The sequence below is a fragment of the Heterodontus francisci genome, chromosome 38 (genome assembly GCF_036365525.1).
Source record: "Heterodontus francisci isolate sHetFra1 chromosome 38, sHetFra1.hap1, whole genome shotgun sequence".
Lineage (NCBI taxonomy): Eukaryota > Metazoa > Chordata > Chondrichthyes > Heterodontiformes > Heterodontidae > Heterodontus > Heterodontus francisci.
In genome coordinates, this window is record NC_090408.1 from 14,723,637 (window position 1) to 14,746,732 (window position 23,096).

A 23,096-nucleotide genomic window follows, 5' to 3' on the forward strand; every position below is an offset into this window, starting at 1 on the left:
TATGTTTGCTGGATCTTCGAGGATACGGGCTCCAGCAAGTTCCAATTGTGTCTTTCAAATTATCTAAGTGGTTTATATTGAGGATGCCCGGTTCCTTTCGGGGAAAATAAGTTGCTTTTTCTTGAGGGACCTTGTCAAAGGCTTTACTGAAATCCATATCGACAACATCCACTGCCCTTCCTTCATCAATCATCTTCGTCACTTACTCAAAAAACTGAATCAAGTTAGTGAGACACAACCTCCCCTTCACAAAACCATGCTGCCTCTCGCTAATAAGTTCATTTGTTTCCAAGTGGGAGTAAGTCCTGTCCCGAAGAATCCTCTCTAATAATTTCCCTTCCACTGACGTAAGGCTCACTGGCCTATAATTTCCTGGATTATCCTTGCTACCCTTCTTAAACAAAGGAACAACATTGGCTATTCTCCAGTCCTCTGGAATCTCACCTGTAGCCAATGAGGATACAAAGATTTCTGTCAAGGCTCCAGCAATTTCTTCCCTTGCCTCCCTCAGTATTCTGGGGTAGATCCCATCAAGCCCTGGGGAGTTGCAGATAGTGATGAGGATTGTCAGAGGATACAGAAGGATATAGATCGGTTGGAGACTTGGGCAGAGAAATGACAGATGGAGTTTAATCCAGACAAATGTGAGGTAATGTATTTTGGAAGATCTAATACAGGTGGGAAGTATGCAGTAAAGGGCAGAACCCTTAGGAGTATTGACAGGCAGAGAGATCTGGGCGTACAGGTCCACAGGTCACTGAAAGTAGCAACACGTGGATAAGGTAGTCAAGAAGACATACGGCATGCTTGCCTTCATCGGTCAGGGCATAGAGTATAAAAATTGGCAAGTCATGCTGCAGCTGTACAGAACCTTAGTTAGGCCACACTTAGAATATTGCATGCAATTCTGGTCGCCACACTACCAGAAGGACGTGGAGGCTTTGGAGAGGGTACAGAGGAGGTTTACCAGGATGTTGCCTGGTCTGGAGGGCATTAGCTATGAGGCGAGGTTGGATAAACTCGGATTGTTTTCACTGGAACGACGGAGGTGGAGGGGCGACCTGATAGAGGCTTACAAAGTTACGAGTGGCATGGACAGAGTGGATAGTCAGAAGCTTTTTCCCAGGGTGGAAGAGTCAGTTACTGGGGGACATAGGTTGAAGGTGCGAGGGGCAAAGATTAGAGGGGATGTGCAAGGCAAGTTCTTTACAGAGGGTGGTGAGTGCCTGGAACTTGCTGCCGGAGGAGCTGGTGGAAGCAGGTACGATAGCGACGTTTAAGAGGCATCTTGAGAAATACATGAATAGGATGGGAATAGAGGGATACGGTCCCCGGAAGTGCAAAAGGTTTCAGTTTAGACAGGCATCAAGATCGGCGCAGGCTTGGAGGGCCGATGGCTTGTTCCTGTGCTGTACTGTTCTTTGTTCTTTGTTTTTGTTCTTCTTGTGAATGATGAGCGGACACATGGAGTGAAATTGTGCCTGTTGGTATCCTGTTGGAATAGAGATTCACTGCATTGTTACTATACCTCATTCTTTCCAGATCTTCAGTAAGACCTGGAGTATATTCAGGCTTGGGCTGATAAGTGACAAGTAACATTTGTGCCACACAACTACCAGGCAATAACCATCTCTAACAGGAGATCCTAACCACCTCCCCTTGACATTCAACGGCATTACCATCACTGAGTCCCCCACCATCAATATCCTGGGGGTTACCATTGACCAGGAAATTAACTGGACAAGCCACATAAAAAGTCAGAGGCTGGGAATTCTGCAGCGAGTAATTTACCTCCTGTCTCCCCAATGCCTGTCCACCAGCTGCAAGGCACGAATAAGGAGTGTGATGGAATACACTTGCCTGGATGATTGCAGCTCCAAAAACACTCGAGGCTCGACACCAGCCAGGACAAAGCAACCTGCTTTATTGGCCCCCGTTGACCGCCTTAAACATTCACTCCCTTCACCACCGACGCACTGTGGCAGCAGTGCATACCATCTACAAGATGCACTGCAGCATCTCACCTAGCCTTCGACAGCACCCTCCAGACCCGCAACCTCTACCACCTAGAAAGACAAGGGAAGCAACTTGCATCACCTGCAAGTTCCCCTCCAAGCCACACACCATCCTGACGTGGAACTATTTCGCTGTTCCTTCACTGTCGCTGGGTCAAAATCCTGGAATTTCCTCCCTGACAGTACTGTGGGCGTACCTGCACCCCAAAGACTGCTGCAGTTCAAGAAGGCATCTCACCACCATCTTCTCGAGGGCAATTAGGGATGGGTAATAAATGCTGGCCTTGCCAATGATGCCCATATCCCATGAATGAATAATATTTGAATTCCTTACTTCCTCCCCCCCCCCCCCCTCCCTTCCATAGATCTTTACAGTCTAAGTTTATTCCCACTTAGCCTTGGTTCAGTGGTTGCATTCTTGCCTCTAGGTCAGAAGGTTTTGGGTTCAAGCCAGCCTGAGTTGCTGTCTTTCAGATGAGACATTAAATAGAGGTCCTGTCCACCTGCTTAGTGACTGTAAAAGATCTATTGACATTCTTTGAAAAAGAGATGGGAGATTTCCTGGTGTCCTGACCAACTTTCCTCCATCAGCAAATATCACTGTAACAGTTACCTGATCATTTGTCATTGCACTTTGTGAAACCTTTATGCACAAATTGGGTACCACAGTTACCTGTATTACACGTTATAAAAGTATTTAAGATATTGGAAGCACTTTGGAACATCGTGAAGATATGAAATGTGCCACATAAATGTGGGTTAAAACTTTTTTTTTCTCTTCTGTTCTTGGTATTGTTTTTGCAACGAGGGATCTTCATTTTTTAAAACAACTTCCACTGTCCGGTGTGCAAACAATGCAGGTGTATTTTGGAATTGGGAGGTGGAAGACTAGGTTATGCTTTAATTAGTGTGCACAATTGCATTCAGGTGGGAAGGAATAAAATGGGGTGTTAATAGATTTGTTGCAGTCATGCTAATTATCTACTTGATCAATTGTCTTCCTTTGTAATAGTTTTGTTAAGTCAGTATTTGTGAATGAGCCTTTCCCACCCTTCTGTCATTCTATCAAACAACATATTTGATATTCCACTTTCTCTTTCCACATTTCCATGAATTTATTTCATTCTGATCTACATAAAAAGATAACATTTGTTGATTCAGTCCCAAGACAGCCAGTAGAGGTTTGAAGTCATTATTTTGAATACAAGGATTATTCTTTCTTTGGCTTCCTTGTCTCGAGAGACAATGGGTAAGCGCCTGGAGATGGTCGGTGGTTTGTGGAGCAGCGCCTGGAGTGGCTATAAAGACCAATTCCAGAGTGACGGACTCTTCCACAGATAAAATTGGTTGTCGGGCTGTTACACAGTTGGCCCTCTCCTTACACTTCTGTCTCTTTTCCTGCCAACTGCTAAGTCTCTTCGACTCTCCTCTCTTTAGCCCCGCCTTTATAGCGGTCCACCAGCTCTGGCGATCGCTGGCAACTGACTCCCACGACTTGTGGTCAATGTCGCAGGACTTCATGTCACGTTTGTAGACATCTTTAAAGCATCGACATGGACGGCCGGTGGGTCTGAAACCAGTGACGAGCTCGCTGCACAGTGTGTCCTTGGGGATACTGCCATCTTCCATGCTGCTCATATGGCCAAGCCATCTCAAGCGCCACTGGCTCAGTAGGGTGTATATGCTGGGGATGTTGGCCACCTCGAGGACTTCTGCATTGGAGATATGGTCCTGCCACCTGATGCAAAGGATTCTCCGGAGACAGCGAAGATGGAATGCGTTGAGATGTTGCTCTTGGCTGACACACATTGTCCAGACTTCGCTGCCGTAGAGCAAGGTACTGAGTACACCGGCTTGAAACACTCGGACTTTTGTGTTCCATGTCAGTGCACCATTTTCCGACACCCTCTTGGCCAGTCTGGGTGATTCAGTCCCAAGACAGCTAGTAAATGTTTGAAGTCATTATTTTGAATACAAGGATTATACAGTAAACCAATTAACTCATTCTCAGTAAAGCACTGTTATTAGTTGTTTAGATTAGATTAGAGATACAGCACTGAAACAGGCCCTTCGGCCCACTGAGTCTGTGCCGAACATCAACCACCCATTTATACTAATCCTACACTAATCCCATATTCCTAACAAACATCCCCACCTGTCCCTATATTTCCCTACCACCTACCTATACTAGTGACAATTTATAATGGCCAATTTACCTATCAACCTGCAAGTCTTTTGGCTTGTGGGAGGAAACCGGAGCACCCGGAGAAAACCCACGCAGACACAGGGAAAACTTGCAAACTCCACACAGGCAGTACCCGGAATCGAACCCGGGTCCCTGGAGCTGTGAGGCTGCGGTGCTAACCACTGCGCCGCCCCACCTCTATGTATTTGTCATCAAATTAAGTTCGAAAAAAATGTTAACCATTTTATGCAAAACCCTTCAGCTAATAGTTGGTATTTAAATTAAGGGTGATAGTGGTGCCATGTATCTGTGCTCCAAGCTACACCACAGAATAATGGGACTTGTATGAGATTTATAGTTGTGAACGTGAGTTAACAGTCTTGGCTGCATGACTGAAGACTGTACATGGAGGGGGAGGCATTTTCTCCTCAAGGGAGAAAGGCCAGAATGAGTCACCATGATTACTCTTTCACATTTATTGAAAAAAAATTGGAATGGTAGCAATCATAAAGAAGGTGGCTCTGGAATTGTAGAATCCTGCAGCACAGAAGGCAGTCATTTGGCCCTCATGCATGTGCAAGATGCTTGAAAGAACTATGCAGTTAATCTCACTACCCCACTCTTTCTCCAGAGCCTGGCAAAGTACCTGTCCTCTTGAGGCTGGTATTCAGCTCATGGGGGCTTGGGTTGGGAACAAATGGGGAAGAAATCTGCTGCGCAAAGGAAGCTGGGCTGATCCAATATAAACCTGTTTGGAAAAATGATCCAACTCCTTGATCTTGAAGGGCGGCACAGTGGCGCAGTGGTTAGCACTGCAGCCTCACAGCTCCAGCGACCCGGGTTCAATTCTGGGTACTGCCTGTGTGGAGTTTGCAAGTTCTCCCTGTGTCTGCGTGGGTTTTCTCCGGGTGCTCCGGTTTCCTCCCACAAGCCAGAAGACTTGCAGGTTGGTAGGTAAATTGGCCATTATAAATTGCCCCTAGTATAGGTAGGTGGTGGGGAAATGTGGGGATGTGGTAGGAGTATGGGATTAGTGTAGGATTAGTATAGATGGGTGGTTGATGGTCGGCACAGACTCGGTGGGCCGAAGGGCCTGTTTCAGTGCTGTATCTCTAAACTAAACTAAACTTATTGTCTCCTGTTATTTTCCTAATATGGCTGGCAAGATGAAAAATTGTTCAGTTTCTTGAGTTAGCACTATAGTTTAGCACAAATAGCTGAGGGTGTCCTCATAAGAACATAATAAATAGGAGCAGGCATAGGCCATTTGGCCCCTTGAGCCTGCTGTGCTATTCAGTCAGATCATGGCTGATCGAATTGTGGCCTTAACTCCACTTTCCTGCTTGCTGCCCATTACCCTCGACTCCCTTTTAGATCAAAAAATTGACCAGCTTAGCCTTGAATATATTCAATGACCCAGCCTCCACTGCTCTTTGGGTAGAGAATTCCAAAGATTAACAGTCCTCAGAGAAGAAATTCCTCCTCCTCTCCATCATAAATGGGAGACCCCTTGTTTGAAACTGTATCCCCTAGTTCTAGATTCCCCCATGAAGGGAAACATCCTCTCAGTATCTACCCTGTCAATCCCCCTCAGATTCTTTCATATTTCCATAAGATCAGCTCTCATTCTTCTAAACTCCAGTAAGTATAGGCCCAACCAGCTCCACCTTTCCTCAGAAGACAATCTCTTATCCCAGGTATCAACCTTTGTGAACCTTCTCTGGACTGCCTCCAATGCAAGTATATTCCTCCTTAAATAAGCAGACCAAAACTGTATGCAGCACTCTAGGTGTGATCTCACCAACACCCTGTACAGTTGTAGCGAGACTGCTTTATATTTATACTCCATCCCCCTTGCAATAAAGGGCAACATTCCATTTGCATAATTAATTGCTGTACCTGCGTGCTAGCTTTTCATGATTTACGTACGAGGACACCCAGATCCCTCTGTACGGCAGCATTCTGCAATTCTGCAGTCTCTCCATTTAAATAATCTGCTTTTCTATTCTTTGCACCAAAGCGGACAACCTTACTTTTTACCATATTATACTCCATCTGCCAAACTTATGCCCACTCACTTAACCTATCTATATCCATTTGTAGACTCTGTGTCCTCCTCACAACTTTAATATAGTCATTAATATAGATTGTAAATAGTTGAAACCCCATCACTGATCCGTGTGGCACCCCACTAGTTAGTTTGCCAACTTGAAAATGACCTGTTTACCCAACTCTGTTTCCTTTTAGCCAATCCTCAATCCATTCTAATATATTATGCTCAACACCATGAGTTCTTATGCAATAACCTTTTATGTGGCACCTTTATTGAATGCCTTTTGGAAATCTAACTACATTACATCTACTGGTTCCCCTTTTATCCACACTGTTTGTTACGCCCTCAAATAAATCTGTCAAACATGATTTTCCTTTCACAAAACGATGTTCACTCTACTTGATTGTATTATGATTTTGCAAATGTCCTGCTACTATTGCCTTAATAGATTCTAGCATTTTCCCAATGACAGATGTTAGGCTAACAGGCCTATAGTTTCCTGCTTTCTGTCTCCCTCCTCTCTCGAATAGAGGTGTTACATTTGCAGTTTTCCAATCCGCTGGGATCTTTCCAGAATCTAGGGAATTTTGGAAGATTACAACCCATGCATCCACTATCTCTGTAGCCACTTTGTTTGAGACCCTTGGATGCAGCACATCAGGTCCAGGGAACTTTTCAGCCTTTAGTCCCATTTGTTTTCCTCGTACTTTTTCTCCAGTGATAGTGATTGTTTTAAGTTCCTCCCTCTCTTTTGCTCCTTGATTTTCTACTATTGGGATTTGTTTGGTCTTCTGTGAAGACGGATTCAAAATACTTGTTCAAAGTCTCTGCCATTTCCTTGTTTCCCATTTATTAATTCCCAGTCTGCTCCTCTGAGTTTACCTAGACAATGTGCACTTTTTGTTCATTGTGTTTTTAGTAAAATGGCTTGTGTTTTTGAATTAATATGGCTACCTTAGAAGAATAAGGTCACAAGATATTTTAACATGATTGGCAACTACATGCATTAAATGTGTTTTGATAGCTGGCTGAGCGTGTCTACCCTGAGGCACAGTGTGGCTTTCGAGCAGAGAGATCCACCATTGACATGCTGTTCTCCCTTCGCCAGCTACAGGAGAAATGCCGTAAACAACAGATCCCCCTCTACGTTGCTTTCATTGATCTCCCCAAAGCCTTTGACCTCGTCAGCAGACGTGGTCTCTTCAGACTACTAGAAAAGATTGGATGTCCACCAAAGCTACTAAGTATCATCACCTCATTCCATGACAATATGAAAGGCACAATTCAGCAAAGCAGTGCCTCATCAGACCCCTTTCCTATCCTGAGTGGCGTGAAACAGGGCTGTGTTGTCGTACCTACGCTGTTTGGGATCTTCTTCTCCCTGCTGCTCTCGCATGCGTTCAAGTCTTCAGAAGAAGGAATTTTCCTCCACACACGATCTGGTGGTAGGTTGTTCAACCTTGCCTGTCTATGAGTGAAGATCAAAGTACGGAAAGTCCTCATCAGGGAGCTCCTCTTTGCTGACGATGCTAAATTATCATCTCACACTGAAGAGTGTCTGCAGAGACTCATCGACAGGATTGCAGCTGCCTGCAACGAATTTGGCCTAACCATCAGCCTCAAGAAAACAAACATCACGGGACAGGACGTCAGAAATGCTCCATCCATCAATATCGGTGACCACGCTCTGGAAGTGGTTCAAGAGTTCACCGACCTAGGCTCAACTATCGCCAGTAACCTCTCTCGATGCAGAAATCAACAAGCGCATGGGAAAGGCTTCCACCGCTATGTCCAGACTGGCCAAGAGAGTGTGGGAAAATGACGCACTGACATGGAACAGCGGCAGCGAGACCGGGACAACGTGTGTCAGCCAAGAGCGACGTCTCAATTCATTCCATCTTCGCTTCCTCCGGAGAATCCTTGGCATCAGGTGGCAGGACTGTATCTCCAACACAGAAGTCCTCGAGGCGGCCAACATCCCCAGCATATACACACTACTGAGCCAGCGGCACTTGAGATGACTTGGTCATTTGAGCCGCATGGAAGATGGCAGAATCCCCAAGGACACATTATTCAGCGAGCTCGTCACTGGTATCATACCCACCGGCTGTCCATGTCTCCGCTTTAAAGGCGTCTGCAAACGCAACATGAAGTCCTGTGACATTAATCACAAGTCGTGGGAGTCAGTTGCCAGCGATCGCCAGAGCTGGCGGGCAGCCATAAAGGCGGGGCTAACGAGTGGCGAGTCAAAGTGACTTAGCAGTTGGCAGGAAAAAAAGACAGAAGCGCAAGGAGAGCCAACTGTGTAACAGCCCCGACAACCAATTTTATCTGCAGCACCTGTGGAAGAGTCTGTCAGTCTAGAATTGGCCTTTATAGCCACTCCAGGTGCTGCTTCACAAACCACTGACCACCTCCAGGCACTTACCCATTGTCTCTCGAGACAAGGAGGCCAAAGAAGATGATTTGCCGGACCATAAGATGCACCAGGATTTTGAAAGGAAATATTTGGATGTAACCTTTGGACCATACAGCATAAAACAATTTTCGGTGAATTTTTTTTCCAGAAAAAAGTGTGTCTTATGGTCCAGCACATACGGTACTTTTGTTTCATATTAGAACATTCTAGCTGCATAAAAATGCCTGAGTGAATTATAAAGCAATAATTTTGATTTGATGAGATCACAGCCTGCAATAAATTAAATTATGGTCAGAAGTCACTGGAAGGGATCAATTATTGGCTCGAAGCTATCTGATGAATTCTGTTCACCATGCTTTTTGTTCTGGTGATTTTCATGCTCCCTGATTTTAAAATCTGGAAGCTTCCCGATTTCTAAGTTGTATCACCAATAAACATTGGTACTTTTACAAGTGGTGTTAAAAATGCAGAGTTTTTAAAATGGTAAAATACCATTTGTGAAAAAAGGCAACATTCAGTTGTCTCATTGTGTGTCCAGAGACTACTTGGATTTTTTTTTCGGGACTGCGATGATGCCTTTTAAAATTTTTATTAAAACATTGGGGTTTGGAGGGGGGAGGGCTGATTCCTGGAACTGTATTTATATTTGGTAATTCTGTTCATGTATAAGTTTCTGTAGGTTTGCATATTTTTCTGATGTCATAGTTATTTCATTTTGTTTTATTTATTCCTACTAGATGTGATCCTCATTAACTGTTTTCTGCATTGCTTTATCAATTTGGGTGTAAGTATGAAGTTATAAGTAGGTTGCACACTTTCCAGCAGAGATCACCAAAAGCTGAAACTTTAGCTGATTTCTCCCCTCCCCCCTCCCTCCCCCACTGATCAAAAGCTACTGAAACTAATTGAGTTGTTAATTCTACTTCTGCTGAGATCATCTAGTTCAATGTAACCCTGAAATTGAACCTCTTGTTTCATGATCAATATCCTGCTACATGCTATCATTGCTAACTGAACTATTAGAAGAGATCTTAACCTTTATTTAATTCAATGCATACATTTGAATGAATGCTGTCTATTTGGTTTCCAGAGTCATGCTGAGAATGAAGACCCAAGCTGTACTATAATGTAACAGCTAAAGCCACAGATGGTCAGGGCCGAATCCTTCAGCAGATGAATGTATTTCTGATTTAGTTTTTTTTAATGATTACTTGGAACATAGAATTGTGTCAGTTTCAGAAGAAATGTTTGATTTTAAAAAATGAGTGACTGCTGAACACCTCATTAAATGAAGTAATCTTGGCATCAAAAGGTTTCTATTATCCGAGTACTGTAATGTTTAAAAAGATTCATTCTTAAGGTGATCTGAAGCATTCTGTAAGTGCAAGAAAAATTTATATTAATTTAGTTGTTTACTATGTGAAAAAGCAATGTATCTAAAAATCTACTTAAACAATTAACTTATACTTTCAGTTTCTGAGAACTCTACTAAGCATTCATTCGTTCCAGAGGATAACAGCACAGTCCTTTGGATATCTCGAGTTGAAACTTTGACTATTTTATTTAGCACATAATGTAATCCAACATTGAATCAATTACAGTGCAGGCTTGAAATGGAGCCAACGCTAGCAACTCCAATCTAAATTGTTTCTGCTTAATAGAAACTGTCAATCTTTCCATTTTAGATGCGAGAGAAATGAATCCTTCCAAGTAAATTTTCCTTCAGATAGATGTTCTCATTAATGGAGTCCCATTAAGTCATGTCACGTCATACATTTTTGTCAAAATACTGCTGAGTTGTAAAGTTTCTTTTTTTTTACTTTAGCTATTCATTTAGACGTCTGTATAAATGAAAATGATGCACAAGTGTAATAAAATATTAATTGCTCCAACAAATGTGATAAACTCTGGAGAAATTATATGAAGACTCTGATTATATAACTGAAGTGGCCTTTAAAAGTGTTTCAACTCAGTAATTTTATTTTCATTTGGGTCAGTTTTGTTTGATTAGTGCCGCCACCTCCCCAACACATACATTCAATTTCCATCTATCGGCTGTCGCCTTTTAGAAGTTGTGTTTGGATGTGCGTGACACATTTCTTTATTCAAAATTTCAGGAATTAAAGAACAAACTTCAAGTGCAATAATAATCAATGAGCTCTTAATGAAAAATTGCTGCTTCATGAACATTTGCCAGAAATCAGATATTTCAATTTCAGCCAGCTCTTAAATTTGTGTGCTTGTCCGCCTGTGTGTTACCTACTACCTACTAAAATCTCAACTTTACTTTTTTTAATCCCCTCTTCTGTCCTTGCTTGTCCCTTGCCTTCCCACCCTCATATTCCAGGAAAAAGAATTACAAATGAAAATCAGCCTTGGATGCACAAATCCACTTGTAGTGAGCTTATATGTTGTCATTGATTTAAGATTAGGGTGTCTTTTTTCTATATTCTTTGTACCTATGAATAAATTGTTATGTAAATGAGGATTTTACAATGTATTCAAATTATTTATGAAATATTAACTTGAAGTTTCAAATTTGCTACATTAATAAATATCTTTTCTCTCATACTGTGCTGTTTCATTTTTACCTCTGTTTTCCTTATTTTTATATGGAGCTTAAACTTGGTGGAAATTATGTATTGGTTTTGCTATGTCACTGAATATCCTCACACCAATATAGTTCTACATCCCAGCAAGCAGCTTGTCATTGGAGAGTCCAATCTCCAGCAGTAGTGTCGATCACTAGATTTGGTTTGTTCTCACTGCCCCCATTCTATGCTAGTCTGAGGGGGCAAGTTTTTTTTCATGCAAGGTCTTGACAAAAATGAGTTTTAACACAAAATCGATCCTTAGGTTTGCATACCAAGCTCAAACTAATCTAGAGATTCAAATCCACATCATTCCCTTATGTATGGATTACAGCAGGGTTATCCAACGTTTTTCATGTGGGGGCCACATTACAATTTTTGTTTTACATTGGGGGCCGGTGAGAAAATTTCAGAAAGATAAAGGCATTAAACATTTATCTTCCTATTCATCAAAACAACAACGAAGGTGCATTTTTGTGAAGAAGCTTTAAATGAGAAGACCAATTTATTGACTTACTTTCTGGTCACTATATTGGATACTGATTTAGATACCTGGCATGTTTTTGCTTGCACAAGTAGTCAGTGTTTACTTACACACATGTAGCAATGTGGAGTATTCTGGATAGATGTCTCTCTCTGCCAGGCTTTCTCTGCCCTTCTCTTCCTCTGCCCTTCTCTTCCTCTGTCTTGCTTCCCCCCCACTCTCACACGCGCACACACACACACTCACACTCTCTCTCTCTCTCTCTCTCTCTCTCTCTCCCTCTCTGCCCCCATTCTCCCTCTCTGTCTCTCTCTCTCTCTGCCCCCCTTTCCATTTTTCTGTCTCTCTCTATCCCAATTTCTCTCCCTCTGTCTCAGACAGTTGCAGATAGCGGAAATGCTCAGCTGGTGGTTGATCAGTTTTTTTAAATAGCAAGTCAGTTTCGAGCTGCCAGATTCTGACATCAGGAACAGCAGTTTCTGAACGTCTGATAGATTCGGGGTTTTCTAGCGGCCTTTTAAGAAAAACTCAGAATCTGCCCGAAGTTCAGAAACTGCTGTTCCTGATGTCAGGATCTGTCAGCTGTGAAGTTGATTCACCATCTTCTTTAAAAGCTGTTCTGACGATGCGGAATTTTTTATCTCCAGTCACCGACCCCCGCTGAGGATGCAGAATAGCCCTGCGTCCAGTTTTCAGCCACGGATTGGATGGAAACCTTTGGCGAGCCGGATGTTGGACAACCATGGGTTCCAGTGACGTGTCCTATGAGACCCAGAATTTATTACTGGCTACCTGTCAAGTTTTCATTATTCTATACTGGTTGTATCATGTATAATTTAAATAACAGTGCCAAACATCAATGCAAACACATATAATTCATAAATCTGCAGTATCACACATGGTAAGAATGACAGCAATTCTGGAGAGGCAGCAAAGTGTGTAGAACTGGCTGAATATTTTGTGATGCCCCTAGGAATTGAAGATTGTAGATTAGCACTTTAATGGAAAAGAATTCTTTGAAATGTTGTGATTTTAATGTGTAGAAAGCAGGGCGAGGGCAGACTGGTGGTGTGGTTCTCTATTCCTGTGACCTACACAATAGCACCAGTTCAATTTTTTTTCCCCCACAGCAATTGGACTACGTTCCTTACTCCAAGGTTCATGTTCTGTCTAATTAGACCAGTTCTTGTTCATAGGTTTTGGGTTAGATTCACAGTTTGCTCAATTTAGTTGTTTATTTTATTTTTATTTAGAGATACAGCACTGAAACAGGCCCTTCGGCCCACCAAGTCTGTGCCGACCATCAACCACCCATTTATACTAATCCTACATTAATTCCATATCCCTACCACATCCCCACATGTCCCTATATTTCCCTACCACCGACCTATACTAGGGGCAATTTATAATGACCAATTTACCTATCAACCTGCAAGTCTTTGGCATGTGGGAGGAAACCGGAGTACCCGGAGGAAACACACACACACATGGAGAACTTGCAAACTCCACACACAGGCAGTACCCAGAATTGAACCCGGGTCGCTGGAGCTGTGAGGCTGCGGTGCTAACCACTGTGCCGCCCCTATTTATATTGGCACAGTTTGTGTACCTTGTCCTTTTTCAAGTTTTAATTTTGAACACCCATTGCCAAATGTGTCATTCTGGATCTAATTTGCCCCCAAAGAGACTTACTTAGTAAAGGCCGGCTCGCGTCTGCAAATGAAACACGACCCGGGCCCAACGGAACCACATCCATCCTGAGCCCGACCCGGCCCGAGTCCTTTCATTTTTTTCCCACACCTGACCCGACCCGACCCGACCACCAGAACATTCAGAATCTAGCTTCTGTTTTTCACTTTTTAAGCTTGTGCAGATAAGCAACAAAAACTGTAACTGGACTTGAAAGGTTGTTTGAAAAGTACATTAAGATTGCAGCCACGTACCAGAGTGGGTGATAGTGTGTGTCAGACCTGGCCCGACCCGATCCGAGCCCGAATGCCGGACCCGGAAGAGCAACCCAAACCTGACACATCATCGGGTCCTGTCGGGTTTGGGTCGAGTAGCCATGCTCTACTGCTTAGCTTCCCCACAAGGAGGATAGTCACCAGTTGGTTGTTAAACTGACAAGTGCAGGTTTTAGTCCTTGCTAATGAATACCAATACCAAGAGCACCTCGGAAGCAACAAAGCAGAATGTTCAGTATCAAACGGAAATGTACTGTCACTATCCTGCTGACTGCAGCACAGACACACGCCATACTACAATTGGAGGTGCAAAGCTTCAGCAGCAGCAGCTACCAACCTCTGTTTCATTACATCTACCTTCAGCATGTGAATGAACATTACAGGGTCATGGCTGGAATGCCTCTTTACCAAAGCCCTTTTCAGGGATATCCAAGTTCAGCACTGTACTAGATTCACTCATCACCAACTTGGTTAATGCAGGACTTTTGGCAGAGTTGTGCTGTGCATGTGAGTGACTTTACCTTCAGGGTGTTCATGACTGGTTAGTGTCAGTCAGAGTCTGCCCTTCCAGACAGGAAACAAAGAGTAGGGATAAATGGGTCTTTTTCCAAATGGCAGGCAGTGACTAGTGGGTTACTGCAGGGATCGGTGCGAGGACCCCAGCTATTCACACTATATATTAATGATTTATCTATAAAGTACAGGATCCCACAAACCTTTTAAACCACTTTTTCAATCTGCCCTGCCACCTTCAATGATTTGCATACATATACCCCCAGCTCTCTCTGTTCCTGCACCCACTTTAGAATTGGACCCTTTATTTTATTTTTTTTTAAGTAGTCATCCTAATACCTACCTCTAGGGATCACACACTTTCAGTCTTTCAGTTTCAAAAAACAATTCTTCACCACTACTACCGTTCTGATGAAAGATCACAGACCTGAAATGGTAACCGTTTCTCTCTCTCCACAGATGCTTCCAGACCTGCTGTGTATTTCCAACACTTTGTTTTTATTTCAAATTCCCAGCATCCGTAGTATTTTGCTTTTATCTTCACCACTACTCTCGGTTTCCTGTGACTCAGCCAACTTTGTATCCATGCTGCCACTTTCCCTTTTATTCCACGGGCCTCAAGTTTTCTGGCAGGACTATTATGTGTCACTTTATCAAACGCCTTTTGGAAATCCATATACATTACTTCAACCTCATCAACCCTCTCTGTTACCTCATCAAAAAACTCTATCAAGTTAGTTAAGCAAGATTTGCCTTTAAGAAATCAGTGCTAGATTTCCTTAATTAATCCATACTTGTCCAAGAGAGTGTTCATTTTGTCCTGGATTATCGTTCCTAAAAGCTTTTGCACCACTGAAGTTAAACTGACTGGTCTACAGTTGCTGGGTTTATACTTGCACCCTTTTTTAAACAATGGTAACATTTGCAACTCTCCAGTCCTCTGGCACCACTAAGGAGAATTGGAAGATTATAGCCAGTGCCTCCTTAAATTCCACCCTTACTTCCCTCAGTAGCCTTGATGCATCTAATCCAGTACTGGTGATTTATCAACTTTAAACACTGTCAAGCTTTCTAATACCTTCTCTTTATCAATTTTTAACCCATTCAGTATCTCAACTATCTCCGCTTTCATTATGACTTGGGCAACATTTTCTTCGTTGAAAAAGACAGATGCAAAAGTACTCATCTGGTACCTCAGCCATGCCCTCTGCCTCTATGCATAGATCGTTTTTGATCCCTAATTGGCCATCCTCTTACTACCCTTTTACTATTTATATGCTCAGAGAAGACTTTAGATTCCTTTTTATGTTCGGTGCCAGTCTCTTGTGTACTCTTTCTTTGCCTCTAATATTTCCTTTTTCACTTCCCCTCTGAACTTTCTATATTCAGCCTGGTTCTCACTTATATTATCAACCTAACATCTGTCATACACCCACATTTTCTGCTTCATCTTACTCTCTATCTCTTTCATTATCCAGGGAGCTCTGGCTTTGTTTGCCCTATCTTTCCCCCTCTTGGAATGTACCTCAACTGTACCTGAACCATCTCCTCCTCCATTGTCCCGTTTTGCCTGCCAATCTTACCAATTTACTTGGGACAGATCTGTTTTCACTCCACTGAAATTGGCCCTGCCCCAATTAAGTATGTTTGACTCTAGATTGTTCCTTGCCCTTGTAGCTAGTATATTTACATTCCAGTTAACATTATTCAAACATACAAAAAAACAATTCCACATATCACATTACTTTTTTTATTCTTAAACCAGGATACCATTCTCAATGTTTAATTTTAACAGCAAAGCAATGCTAATTATTTAATGCCCACTGCTGTGTGCTCATTTGATGTGACTTCATTAGCCTCATTGGCTTTGCAATCACTTAAGTGGACAAAAAGCAGACAAGGTCATTAATCCATCATCTAGAATCTAGCTGATGAATTTAGGAAATTAAGCAGCGTGAACCATTTCCAGACTTTGAAAGTATCTTTTATAGAACGACAGGCATTGGAACTAAAATAGCTCTTCTTTTGTTATCACCAAACTATTGAGCTTGGAAAACTGAAACCAGGGTTAAAATGAAATATTAACAATTGTATATCAGTTGCTTGTATGGTTCACATAAATTATGTATTTAACTTATTTGACTTGCCCTCATTTGTTTAAAGTGCCAGTGTGTAGCATTCAATAAACTGTTTGAAAGCCTCAAAGGCAATTGTGGATGGGTGGTTAGTGTCTAATGGAGCATTGCAGTCCCTGACAGCTCCTCCCACCATTGCTAAGCCTATGCCAGACAAGATACCTGTTGCAGCAAAATCCATGTATCATGCCAGAATTTAATGGCTCCATATCTAAATTAACACCAGTGGCAAGATACTTGATACCTGGTCATTTTAATTACCTCCATGAGAAAATTACTTTACTCGGAAAACTAATTCACCGCACCTTAATAAGCTTGATCAAATAACATAAGTATTCTCAAAAAATCATGAAGAATTTCACTTCCATTTTTGGTAGGTGGAAAACATGGACTGGTGCACTAAAGAAAAAAGGAACTGATGGTTTCCCACCAATTCTAACATCCATCTTTGTCTTTGTTACCATTAAATGGTAATAGCAAACAATCCCCAATACAAATCAATACAAATACAGCAGAGGAAAGGCTGGTTAAAACTAGCAAGGTTCATTGAAAAGTCACAGTACAACTGCTTCATCTACATTCTTCACCCATCTTCACATTGACAAAAATACATCCATATTATTTTCTATAACAATCCAGAAGATTGCTCCCTCTTTCAGGCAGAGTACACTTCAACATTCAAGGAAGTTCTTTAAAAAGTTAGACAATAGTCTCTTTAGAAACAATTATGCTCGAGTTTCGAGCCAGAAGATTGGGTTGGTTGCTAAGTAGCCCTTGTGATTTTGGAATAAGCAATTTAAAATTCTGGTTGATCCGTCTCCATTCTTTGAGCCGTCGAATGTGGTATCGAAAAGAAGCCTGTAGCCGAAAGTAAGAAAGGTATATTAGGTTTTAAATCAGTTTTGCACTTTATCAGTTTAGTAGATTTTTGTAAATCCAAGTTGTGTCCTGTTAACTCCTACTTAGCAATTTGATATTTGTGCATCTTCTATAAACCTGTGACAGTGGCTCTCAAAACATTAAGCACTAGAATGAATTTACTATATGTATAGAAATATACTTCTAAATGAATTGCACATGCATTTATAAAAGATACTCACAGTGGTCCAGAGTAGGTAAATTGTAATTAGGACAGCTAAAAGGATAAGAAGTCCAACTGCTACTGAAGTAAAAATGGTCAACTGTTCCTTGGACACACAGCCAGCCCGACAAACTGGCCAAGAGGGTAATGAAAAGAAAACAAATAATGTCTCCACATAGCATCCTCCTCTTCTGTTGCAGTGCAGGATCCTTGAGCCACTGGAAAAATTGATATTTATTTATTTTATTTAGAGATACAGCACTGAAACAGGCCCTTCGGCCCACCGAGTCCATGCCGACCAACAACCACCCATTTATACTAACCCTACAGTAATCCCATATTCCCTACCACCTACCTACACTAGGAGCAATTTACAATTGCAAGTCTTTGGCTGTGGGAAGAAACCGGAGCACCCGGCGAAAACCCATGCGGTCACAGGGAGAACTTGCAAACTCCACACAGGCAGTACCCAGAATAGAACCTGGGTCCCTGGAATTGTGAGGCTGCGGTGCTAACCACTGCGCCACTATGCCACCCCAACCTATATGTACATAGGTTGAAAAAAAAACTGTATCAAGTTACATTTTTCAGGCTACCAGTGTGTTTATAATGCTCTGTGATTGGTGCTATATGGATTGTTCTATGCAGTTTTCAGATCAGTAACAAATTCTCACAACCATCCAGCCTGTTGCCCAGCTGTTGCAAAAAATACTTGTGAATTTCCCAGGCTGCTGCTCATGTTAAGGGAAACAATGCATTGTTTCATGAGAATAGGAGATCATTTAGCATGTGAAACATCATGCATTACGCTGCTGCTACAGATTAGCTGTGTGCCCTTTTATGGCTACAAAGTTCAACTGATATAATATGTCACCACCGGGGGAGTTTATTGAATAGTTTGTTGACAGTGAGGCGAGAGATTACAACCCTTGCTTTGTTGGTTGAAATAGCCTTCAGCCAGTTTGGTTCTGGTAACTTTTTGTGCATAGAAAGTTTATCTATATGTTAAAATTTAGATGAATGCAGACATTTGAAAAGTGTTGAGAGAGAACGTTGCATTGGTCAATGTACAATGCCTAAAGTGTAAGACATGTGCCAAACAGGAAGTGATGACAAATCTTATAATGTTAAATATAGAAGCTAGTACTGACTTGAATTGTATCATTTGCAATGAAAACAATTTTACCCAGGTCCATGAGTTTTCTGCCAGATGACAGAAAGCAGATTTATCAGCATAAATAATGGTAGCTGACTCACATGATGCTGAGCTCTCAGAATTTGATTTAAAATAAGACTACTATAAAAAGGACCTCGCGGTAATGTGTCACTTCAATTTCAATAAACTGAAAGTTTAATTTTACAATTGTAGAGTCTCATTCATTCAGATTTTAATTCTTGCTGGAGATTTTTAAAAAATTAAAAGAAAAACTTATAAAACTTCTTTGTTCTGTCTTTCTTATATCTCTTTCTTAATCCCATCTTTTTTCCCTCTCTTTATTTTGCTTTCTGTGACTGATTTTACAATGAATTAAATATTCTAAAGTACACTTCCTGGTTTAGACTCTGCATACCTCAATCTGATTTGTTGAAGAGACAGGCTGTTGTTTTGCCCTGTTCACACTGGTCTCAGATCCCCTGTAGATAGCGTTGTGAAGTTTTTGGGACTAAGATTCAGCCAGAGCTAGTAAGAAACACAGAACGGCTGCATCCTGTTAAAAACATGAATTCCTTTATTATACTTTCTTTTCCAACTCCCTCTGCAGGTAACTGTGTATATGGTAGCCTTAAGCAGACAAAAGGCACAATGCAATTCCCAAAACACTATATCCCTCCCCCTCTTAGTAAATGAGAGGCATAACATGTTTCAATGGTCTGTTTCCAAAAGTGTAAACAATAAACTTAAACATAAATAGTTCATTTCGTAACATAGTTGCTTAAGTATGGTGAACGTTTTCTCTCACGAGTAGGATATCATCTGACATCAGGTGTAGTATCATTTGACTCATATTCTTCATCAGAGGTGTCAATGTTGGAATTGGATTTGATGCTTGCAAGTGGTGTTTTCAGTGCTTTGAAGAATGACACGTTTCTCGTGATGATTTGCGAACTGCGCTGAGCAGTGATCATTCATCCTTTTGAGATGTCATAAGGGGTTGACCAATGCAAGCAAATGGACCGCTGCATTGAGCATTATCTAGAACTGAACTCCAGGGAAAATGTTGTCACTGAGACCGCCCTCAATGCAGCCCAGCTTCTACCAGTCATGGATGAGCTGGACGTACAGCCAACAAAATCAGAACTCAGTGATGCCATTGATTCTCTAGCCAGCGGAAAAGCCCCTGAGAAGGACGACATTACCCCTGAAATAATCAAGAGTGCCAAGCCTGCTATACTCTCAGCACTCTATTAACTGCTTTGCCTGTGCTGGGACAAGGGAGCAGTACAACAGGACATGCGCGATGCCAATATCATCACCCTCTATTAAAACAAAGGTGACCGCAGTGACTGCAACAACTACCGTGGAATCTCCCTGCTCAGCATAGTGGGGAATGTCTTCGCTCGAGTCGCTTTAAACAGGCTCCAGAAGCTGGCCGAGCATGTCTACCCTGAGGCACAGTGTGGCTTTCAAGCAGAGAGATCGACCATTGACATGCTGTTCTCCCTTCGTCAGCTACAGGAGAAATGCCGCGAACAACAGATGCCCCTCTACGTTGCTTTCATTGATCTCACCAAAGCGTTTGACCTCGTCAGCAGACGTGGTCTCTTCAGACTACTGGAAAAGATCGGATGTCCACCAAAGCTACTAAGTATCATCACCTCATTCCATGACAATATGAAAGGCACAATTCAGCATAGCGGTGCCTCATCAGACCCCTTTCCTATCGTGAGTGGCGTGAAACTCGCACCTACACTGTTTGGGATTTTCTTCTCCCTGCTGCTCTCACATGCGTTCAAGTCTTCAGAAGAAGGAATTTTCCTCCACACAAGATCAGGTGGCAGGTTGTTCAACCTTGCCCATCTTAGAGCGAAGACCAAAGTACGGAAAGTCCTCATCAGGGAACTCCTCTTTGCTGACGATGCTGCATTAACATCTCACACTGAAGAGTGTCTGCAGAGTCTCATCGACAGGTTTGCGGCTGCCTGCAACGACTTTGGCCTAACCATCAGCCTCAAGAAAACGAACATCATGGGACAGGACGTCAGAAATGCTCTATCCATCAATATCGGTGACCACGCTCTGGAAGTGGTTCAAGAGTTCTCCTACCTAGGCTCAACTATCACCAGTAACCTGTCTCTCGATGCAGAAATAAACAAGCGCATGTCTAGACTGGCCAAGAGAGTGTGGGAAAATGGCTCACTGTCACGGAACACAAAACTACGAGTGTATCAAGCCTGTGCCCTCAGTACCTTGCTCTATGGCAGTGAGGCCTGGACAACGTATATCAGCCAAGAGTGACGTCTCAATTCGTTCCATCTTTGCTGCCACCGGAGAATCCTTGGCATCAGGTGGCAGGACCATATCTCCAACACAGAAGTCCTCAAGGCGGCCAACATCCCCAGCTTATACACCCTACTGAGTCAGCGGCGCTTGAGATGGCTTGTCCATGTCAGCTGCATGGAAGATGGCAGGATCCCCAAGGTCACATTGTACAGCGAGCTCGCCACTGGTATCAGACCCAGTGGCCGTCCATGTCTCCGTTTTAAAGACGTCTGCAAACGCGACATGAAGTCCTGTGACATTGATCCCAAGTCGTGGGAGTCAGTTGCCAGTGATCGCCAGAGCTGGCGGGCAGCCATAAAGGCGGGGCTAAAGTGTGGCGAGTCGAAGAGGCTTAGCAGTTGGCAGGAAAAAAAACAGAAGCGCAAGGGGAGAGCCAACTGTGTAACAGCCCCGACAACCAATTTTATCTGCAGTACCTGTGGAAGAGTCTGTCACTCTAGTATTGGCCTTTATAGCCACTCCAGGCACTGCTCCACAAACCACTGACCACCTCCAGGCGCTTACCCATTGTCTCTCGAGACAAGGAGGCCAAAGAAGAAGGAAGGAAGGGGTTGTTTGCTTTCCAACAAGACCATCACATTTCACAAGTACTTTATCTCCTGGCTTTCGTGGTGTAGCTCTAAACTTTATGTTTCATTCTGCATTTACTTTCATTCGATCCTTCTGTTCTCGCTCGCGTTCCTGTATTTGTTCATCGTTAGTTCCGCGGGGTTGCTCAGGCGGACATGTATGTATAGGATGTGCAAAGATCAGCATAGCTGGAGGTTTTCCAATAGTCAAGTGAGGAGTCGCTCTGTAATTGTGAAGAAAGCAATATACCTCTTTCTTCCACGACTTGCTCTCAGCTGTAGTTGTACATATCACTTTTTTTCAAGGTACGTATAAATCTCTTGACCTCCCCATTAGCTCTTGGGCAATGGGGTGTAATTTTTGAATGTGTGAACCCTCGGTAGTTTGCGAATTTATTGAACTCATCACTGTTGAATGGGAGTCCATTGTCACTTCTTACCGTTTGAGGGATTCCAAACCAGGCAAAGATCTGGTCAGGCTTTGGGGCTGATTTCATTGAAGTTGACACAACTATTTCCATGATTGGGAATCTGCTGTGGTCGTCAGTGATACCGAGCAGGTGTTCACTTGTGGGCAAATCTGCAAAATCAACGCCAACTTCAATTCATAGTCCTGGAGGTAGTTCAGACATCTTGAGAGGGTCACGAGGAATTGACTTCGTGGTTGATTGACATGGCAAACACTGAATGATTTTGTGCTTTACCAATACGGTCAATTCCTGGGAACCATACCTTTTCCTGAAGGAGTTGTTTGGTCTTGACTATTCCCTGGTGTCCTTCATGTGCTGTATCGACAAACATTCCCTTGATGAGTGTGGAATGACAATACAGTTGCTGCATAACATGAGATCAGGTGTGGTTGTAACAGTGAGCTCATTTTGAACATTATGAAGATCCTGTAGTGTGTGAGTGATTTCACATGCAGACACTCTCTCGATCACGTTTTTCCAGTTTTGTGATTCCACAGCCGCCATACATAGGCCGGAATTTTACACCACCCCAGCAAGCCGGATGGTGGTGGGTGGGTTTGTTTAAGATGGAGTGGGAGGCTCCAGGAGGCTTTCCTGACCCGCTCCCGCCTCCACCCCCCTTTATGTAGCCAATCAAGGCCCATAAGTGGCCACTTAACAGCCACTTAAGGGCCTTCGCCAGCCTCCATCCGGATTTTACGCAAGGCAAACGGGCATCCTGGAGCGGGAAAAGCTGCCTGGAAAAAGCAGGCAGCTTCTGGTCGTCTTGGGTGGGGGTGGGGGGTGGGGGCCTGTTTATCAGGCACAGTGTGCCCAATGGAGGGCAGCCCTCGCTGCCCCAACCACCCCCGAGACCCAACACACCCGCCCCTTTTCCCCTAAATCATCACCCTTGCCTCGCCAGGGCCCAACCAATATCCCTGGCGAAGCAATCAAAACTTACCTTATTTCCCGGCCCCCAGGCATCTTGTCTTCATGCTGATATGTAGTCCCAGGAGTAGCCACCGCTCCCGATGGCGCTGCTGGGGCTAAGAGCTGCTGGCCTGCTGATTGGCTGGCAGCTCAATGAGGCGGGACTACCTCCCTCAAGTGGGTGGAAGTCCCACCTTGGAACA

General features: G+C 43.1%; 1 protein-coding gene across 1 annotated transcript in view; it reads left to right on the top strand.

Moving 5' to 3' along the window:
- The window catches only part of LOC137352307 (lamin-B3-like), a 75,825-nt gene extending 64,671 nt beyond the window's left edge, over positions 1-11,154 (top strand). The window contains exons 11-12 of the mRNA XM_068017593.1: positions 9,410-9,456; positions 9,763-11,154. Coding sequence (XP_067873694.1) covers positions 9,410-9,415 — 6 coding nt within the window. The 3' untranslated portion in view covers positions 9,416-9,456; positions 9,763-11,154. The remainder of the gene's footprint in view (positions 1-9,409; positions 9,457-9,762) is intronic.
- The last annotated feature ends 11,942 nt before the right edge of the window (positions 11,155-23,096 follow it).